Raw genomic sequence first — 7562 nt, forward strand, 5'->3', positions numbered from 1 at the left:
TTGCCCACACAACAACAGATCCCAAGAGTTTCCGTCTCCAGGTTCTGAACCTGTAACCAAGTTCTCCAAACTTCTCAATAAAATAGTTTCCCAAATATATCAAAAGCTTCATTCCATCGCCTTTTATAACATTTTGATCCGTTCCAATAAGAAATATTATTAAATTAAAATAATTTAATATTTACATCAAAAATGATTTTAATAATATTTTTCCTCTAAAAATCACATTAATTTTAATTAATTATTAGTTACCTTAAATAATTTCATAATAAATGGGACATTACATTCATACACCATATGAAAAACCCTGAATTTCTCCATGTATCAATAAACCACATCAAACTAGTATTAGCTAACATGCAAACAATATTGTGATTTCTATTTATCCAACTCGGTTAAAAAAAAATTGTACCAGGCAATATGACCAGTCCGAAGGGATTTGTCCTTACAAATTTCCAAATCACAAATCAGGCTTGCTTCATCCTCACCTTTCTATTTTAGATTCTTCCACAGGGTTGGGTTTAACTTCATTATCAGTGGTCCTCATAGGCTCAGTCTACTCTAGTTTAAGCTCATTCAATAATTCTTCCAAGCTTCTATTCTATCAGTAGCATTAGCACCTCCAACCTTCAAAAAACAGGATCAATTCTGGATTTTTAACAGATTGCATCAACCAAATTTCCCATGAAACTCCCCCGTTCACAATTTGTTTTACATTCTTTTAAAACTAATTTTTCGAGTACCATTATATTTGTGCCACTGTCCACAACTTTTAGAAACAAGCCACCCCCGCGTTCCCAAAACCCATCCCCCTGTTCCAAAACTCCATGAAACCACAGCGATCCCAAAGTCAAGTGAAGTAATGCAAGAAGCATAAGGATGCGTCTTAATGTAGCATGGTTGCATCGATATGAAGATTAATAATTTTCTTCAAGACACTCTCCAAAGAGATGACTTCATTATTATCTCATTCTGTAGGCTCAAAACAATAGAATATTCAGTACATGAAGTGTGGCTAGTAACATCTTTGGCATTGATGGATCTGAAAAATCACCGTTTACAACAAAACATTAAAGATTTCCAAGTTCAGTGGTTATTCATCACAAACGATTCATTAACAGAGATGTTATGCCTCACTTTGCCATTACCAAATGGCCACATAACCATGGATGTCACACAAAATGACATGCAAATCAAGTAACATGGAGGTCTTTGCATACATGCAGAAATAAACAATTGGAAGCACGCAACCAATCGCAACATTTGCAATTATAACTACAGAAAACCTAAAGGAGAAATCTCCTGTAAGAGTGAGTGCTTGTTCTTCACGCTACTAATCAACAGTTAGTACAGGAGTTTACATTACAAAGCTCTGCAACCACACCTGTATGCTGTAAAATCAGAGATAGGCTTAAAAAACACCGACTCCAATGGATGATGAACTTCCAAAATCTCTGTATAAATTAGAGTATCCTATCACAATGGTTAATTACAGACGTTTACAATAAACTCATACATCCACTAAAGCCCAAACAGACTTCTGGAGCTTCTTATTACACTTGCAACTACTCTTTCCATAAAGGAAGCCACTACAACACATTTGCAACAGCCCTAAAATGGACTACAACCACCAATAAAATGAGAGCTCATGCCTCACCTTACATAGAAGGCCAGATATGCTTTCTTACTTCCAAATACATAAAGATGGCAAGCCAATAAACGAAGCGGGAGATCAAACACCAAAACATTTTGGAGTCTGCTCCCTGCCTGCATCAAACTGTATTTGTCACTTGTCACAAATTTCAAATGCACCTTCTATAGGCAGCTCATGCGAAGTGTAGGTTTTCAAGGAGGATGTTTAACCTCGTTTAAAACTTATTAATCATTTGGAAAAAAAATGTTTAAATATCAAAAATATGAATTACAGAACTGCAATTTTTTTAACACATATTGAGTGTCTTTATGAGTGCATGTTCAAATTAAATTTTTTTGATAGCGAGAATTACATTGACCAATAATGTGTTCAAAAGAATATTACAAGAAAATGAATAAGCTTCACGAAAACAGTAGTAAGCCTGCAAAGTAATCAATTATATATTGATCTCCAAAGCAGAATTACAGTTTTTGAAGTCATCTTTCATGTTAAGGTATCAAATCTTCAGCACGTGACGCTTAATAGCAGCAAGATATAAAGCAAAATATATGTTTCTATGGTCAAAAAAGTGCACATGTAATGCCACAATCTTGAACAGGAGCCATCTCACAACTTGAACAGAAAACATCATGAGCCCTGTAAAGATCTGAAATTCAGAAAGCATCTAAGTTTATTTCACACTTATAATTTGCTTGTTTTCACATAAAAAAGATAAACTATGTAGATGCAGACCTTTGTAGATACAATATAATGTATACGATCTGGCATTATTGAGGAAAAATCAACTATAATCTCTACCATCTACATAAATTTTGATGGACAGTCATTGGCTCAGCCACTGAAGAGAGAATATAAATTCCAAACATGAAATGCCAATTAAATATGGGATTTTTTACAATTCCCACAGCAATTTCAAAGCATTACACGAATGGAAAGTCTAATAACAATTAATTGTGGCAAAATAACTACTTAAAAAGTCAAATAATATAATTTTGAAACATCGGGCAAGCAATAGAAAACACATGATAAATCAACTGGCATGAACAGAGCTCCTTGCAAAGCTTGAGTTCTTGCAGCAAAGAAGCTGGGCCATGAAGCCACTCAAAGAATATAAGGACCAGAAACTGCCATTCCTATGGTGGCAGTTGGGCAGGTACAAATGTCGCTTACAAAGTAACCTGCATCCATCAAGATTGATGTTAAAATTAAATTTCTTTGCATCACCTTCCACGAGGATTCACCAACTGTGAGAATACGGCACTCGTGGTGGCATCTGCTAAATCATCATCACTTCCCCTGTCAATGATGCTTGTATCAAAAGGCTCGGGCTGTGTGTATCGTAAGGGAATCTCTGCAATATGATTTGTACTATTCTCATCTGGGTCATTCCTCATTGCTGTCTCCTGAAGCTGATAAGCATATTCCAGGTTCCATAGAACATCTCCCATGGCAGGCCTATCTATGCCTTGCTCTTCCAAACACTTCTCAGCTGTCTCTCCAAACTTTTTTAGAGAGCCTGGATTGATGGTGCCAGCAAGGTGAGAATCAATTATCTGGTCAAGCATGCCCTTTTTCTGATAGTGCATTGCCCACTCTGCTATATTAACTTGCTCTCTAGGAAGAACTGGATTAAGAGCTGGTCTTGCACATAGGACCTCCAACAGCACGACTCCAAATGAATACACGTCAGATTTCTCTGTCAGTTGCTGCCTTCTAAAATACTCGGGATCAAGATACCCAAAACTACCTTTTACTGCAGTACTTACATGTGTCTGATCCAGAGTGGGTCCAGTCTTTGAAAGGCCAAAGTCTGCGACCTTAGCAACCAGATTCTCATCCAGTAAAATATTTGTGGTCTTTACATCACGATGAATGATACCTTGGGCTGCTCCAGTATGAAGGTAGTGAAGACCCCTTGCAGCTCCTATGCATACTTCAAGCCTCTGTTTCCAGGAAAGTGAGGGAAGATTTGACCCATACAAATGACTACGAAGAGGTCCATTAGCCATGTATTCATAAACCAGAATCATCTCGCAATGCTCCTCACAGTAACCAATCAGAGAGACAAGATGACGATGGCGAAGCTTTGACAGCATCTCAATCTCCGTTTGAAATTCAGTGAGACCTTGCTCAGATCTTGGATTACCTCGCTTAACAGCCACTTTAGTTCCATCTTCTAGCTGCCCCTGATATACCTTGCCAAACCCACCAACCCCCAGAAGCAGACTCTCATCAAATTTATTTGTCGCTTCCTGAATCTCAGCAAATGTGAAGTATCGACCAAGGTTTGATTGTGCAGAGGATACATAGCTCCCAGTGCCACTCTTATGGGATATCGTTGAAACTTTACTGCCCATACTATGAGAATTTCCTCCATGCAATGGAAGAGGCAACCATGCAGGAGGAGAATGTTTCGACTTGGACTTTGGAGCACGCAAAAAGCAATAATAGCCACCTGCCAAGAGTACAAGTGCGGCAGCAGCTCCCACTACTGATCCTACAATAGGGCCTACCTTTGTGCTGCTTTTGGATGCACCAGGAATGATACCATCAACAGAATAAGGGCCATCAAGGCTTCCAGCTTCGTTGCTCATTTTCATAATCTCCAAACCATTGAGGATGGCATTGCTTCCTCCGTTATCCAAACTACTAGGGCCAATGCTAACAGTCAACTTGCTGGATCCAGTACCATTGACCACAAAGTCTGTGTAATATGCAGTAGCCAATTGCGATGTTTTGGAAGAAAGATCCAAATTGTTGATGGCTGTTTGGGAATTGATAAAAACATTAAATACAAACTCATTAAGGGCTTTACTCACAATATCACAAAAGTGCATCCGAACAAAATAAGAGAAATCTGGATCCACTGAAAAAGCCCAGGTAATATTAAAGTTCTCGTTAGACACATTTGCATTTCCCATCTCTTCAGCTGTGGCATATACATAATTTGGGGCAATCTCTGCCGTGACTGTTCCACTTGAAGGGTAGTTGATGCTGCTGGCAGGGACACTAATATTTTGAGCAGAACTGTTAAGAGACAAGTAGCTCTGATCAGAAGCCCATGTTCTACCAAGAGTATCATTCTTAGGTGTGAGTTTTTGACCTCCCACATTGAGCCTGTATGTTGTCTCCAATGCAATTTCAGGTAAGCCAGTGAAAGAACCCAAAGGGGATAAAACCATTGGCACATTAGAGGTCAGCAAATCTGGGACTGAAACAACTTCGATGGCATTTATGAATGCAATTGAACTGTTCATGGGAGCGAAGGTAAGAGTCAAGCTATCAGATGTCACATTGATCAGGTACTCCTTGAATAAATATGTACTGGCCGTAGCATCTACCTTCATGCTAAAGTTGTGCAAAAGAACAAACTTCTCTGTAGTCACAGAGAAAAGTGCTGATTTGAGATCATAAACGGGATGTGGAACAGGATAGAAATACAAGCGTACCCAATGCCGGCCCTCCTGCTGAATATTGAAGGTGTATGAGGATTGCTTGACAAACACCCTAGCTGTCAAGTAGAGATCTGAAGGAACAGATGCACTTGCCGTGGTGACCAGGATTGCCTGGCTTGTGGAAAGAAGGGAGCTTGATTGAGAATCAGACTGGAAGTCCCTACCATCAACTGTGGTTTTCTGTGAAGCTCCGCAATCAATCAAGTAATTGTCTACTGGAGTGTAAGCAGCTCTATTCTGTGCAACTAGGAAACCCAAAAGACATAGCACAAGAATGACCAGGTTGCCCATCCTAGCCATAATTTTTAGGTATTTCTTAAGCTTTTCCTCCTGGTTACAATTTTACAAAATCCAAAACAATTATTTCCGCATACAGAGAACGAAAACTTTTTTCCCTGCCTCTAGCTCTTATTAAAAAACAGAACAAATGACACCACAACTGGGCAAGCCCAGCCCTATAACATGGTTTGATAGGCAATACCAACAAGATCACAAATTGAAAGTAATGCAGGTGACAAGATAGGCTATCAACATACCTTATTCTCTCCTCTGTCCTGTGAATCCCTTTGATTTCAAGGGGCTTGTTCCAGAACTGGGTCCACTCTGTCAACAGATCATCATCCACAAAAGCGCAGATGGCCAAAAATATCAACAGACTTGTACGTAGCTACCCACTGCTCCCTGACACAAACTACTTTCTGATTGATTTCCAGAAATAATTGTCCTCGATTCTCCAACAACTATCTACAACAGCTCTAACTGCGTTATGACATTTGAGCTAGACCCAAGCCCTAATTTTTCATGGATCCTTGCACTGGATTCAAGGACTTCAATTCGAAACCCAGTTGCTAACAATCACCAAAGGAAAACCCAAACATCATTAGACCCCATTGCCCCTGATTTTGCAAACCCAAACACCAATAGGCATTATTGCCCCTAATTGCCTTTAACCCAGATCACAAAACTCTACAACAATACAAACCCAGATGCCAACAATCCCTCTTGTCTCAAATTTCCCTCAACCCAGTTCATTAAAATCGATAACAAGGCAAACCCAAATGCCAAAATGCCCCTTTGCTTCAGTTTGCCTTCTACCCAATCATCAATATCTTATACCAGCACAGCCCCCAAATATCAATATGCTCTATCACCCTTGACTGTATTCAACCCAAAACATAAATCCTATAAAAATGCAGACAGAGCACCAATGACAGGATCCTTAAAACCATACAACTCACCTCAATGAAAATAAAAATTGTAGCTCCAGATGAGTGCTGAATGTCATCCACTGAGTAGCCCAACAGCTACTACATGCTGCACAGCTTCTATCCATTCTATTCTATTCCAGTTAAAGTCCAACCAGGCTGTCGCCTCGGCTGTCACCACTCGGAGAAACGGTCCCACACAACAACACACTGAAAACCGCACCTCTTCATCATAATCTGCTCTTCTTACACCTTATCACCAACTAAATTCCAAATTCCACGGTTACCGCATTCACAAGAACAAATTTGCTTCTCTCTCACACGTTCAGTTCAGCAAATCCAGGAGTTAAAATTCGGGCTAATCATCAACAAAACATATATAAATTACACTCCAGCTAAATATGTACATTATTAATAAATACACCTCCCATTTCATAGTTGTATATTTGAATTTTTGGCAATGTCGCTCTGTCACGCGTTTTCCCACTGCGCCGTGTGGCCAAGATCTGCCACCCATTAAATCCCCATTAACTATTTTCCTATTCCGTGCGTTTACCGCGTTCCTGCGCATACCTTGACCCTCGGATCACGGCGGATCACGAGTGATTTACTGGCAGGGAATTTCATGACTGCCTGCTGCCGGTTTCTGACCGTTTGATTTTGATAGTCTTTCAAACCTTAAAATCTTTAAAATTTAAGGAATATGAATGGTAGGCCGGCCCTTTTCAAGTTGTTAATTGTTATGACTTTTACAGATCAGCAAACACATGGATGAGCTCATGGCCTTCACATTCTCTAATTATTAGATTAGTTAGACAAATCTGTTTAGAAAATTTGAGGAATATATTTTTATTGTTACAACAATCCCTTTTCCACTAAAAGTCAAATGGAGCATGTTTTTTCCTTGTTGGTGAGAACAGGGTTCCCTAGTGTTAGTTGTCATGGTTGTCAACTGATGACCATAGATAAATCCTTTCCCTTTCCCTCACTTCACACGTCTCTTCACCCAAGCAATGGCTGCTTCTCTTCCCTTTTTTTGAAGGAAATCTACAACAAAAGTTGGACCATTGTTGGAAGTGGAACCATTCTTATCTTTCAAGTCATGGTGGCCTCACATGAATTGCTCATAATCCTTCATGCCATCTGTTTCTCACTCCATATTGATTGTCTATGAGTTGTTTCAATCAGGACCAATTTATATTTTGATGGGTCAATGGATGTAATCATTTCAATTTAGAATGTTTATAA

General features: G+C 39.3%; 1 protein-coding gene across 1 annotated transcript; it reads right to left on the minus strand.

Moving 5' to 3' along the window:
• Positions 1-2306: 2306 nt before the first annotated feature.
• LOC131056219 (receptor-like protein kinase THESEUS 1) lies at positions 2307-6803 on the minus strand. Its single transcript, XM_057990571.1, has 2 exons — positions 5646-6803; positions 2307-5439 (listed from the first exon to the last, which is right to left on the minus strand). The coding sequence occupies exon 2, from the start codon at positions 5407-5409 to the stop codon at positions 2875-2877; it is 2535 nt and encodes an 844-aa protein (XP_057846554.1). The 5' UTR covers positions 5410-5439; positions 5646-6803; the 3' UTR covers positions 2307-2874.
• Between the last annotated feature and the right edge of the window lie 759 nt (positions 6804-7562).

The sequence above is a fragment of the Cryptomeria japonica genome, chromosome 7 (assembly GCF_030272615.1).
Source record: "Cryptomeria japonica chromosome 7, Sugi_1.0, whole genome shotgun sequence".
NCBI classification, from domain to species: domain Eukaryota; kingdom Viridiplantae; phylum Streptophyta; class Pinopsida; order Cupressales; family Cupressaceae; genus Cryptomeria; species Cryptomeria japonica.

Excerpts from the sequence above, each read along its gene's own strand:
- LOC131056219 (XM_057990571.1), bottom strand. The coding sequence starts at position 5,409 with ATGGCTAGGATGGGCAACCTGGTCATTCTTGTGCTATGTCTTTTGGGT.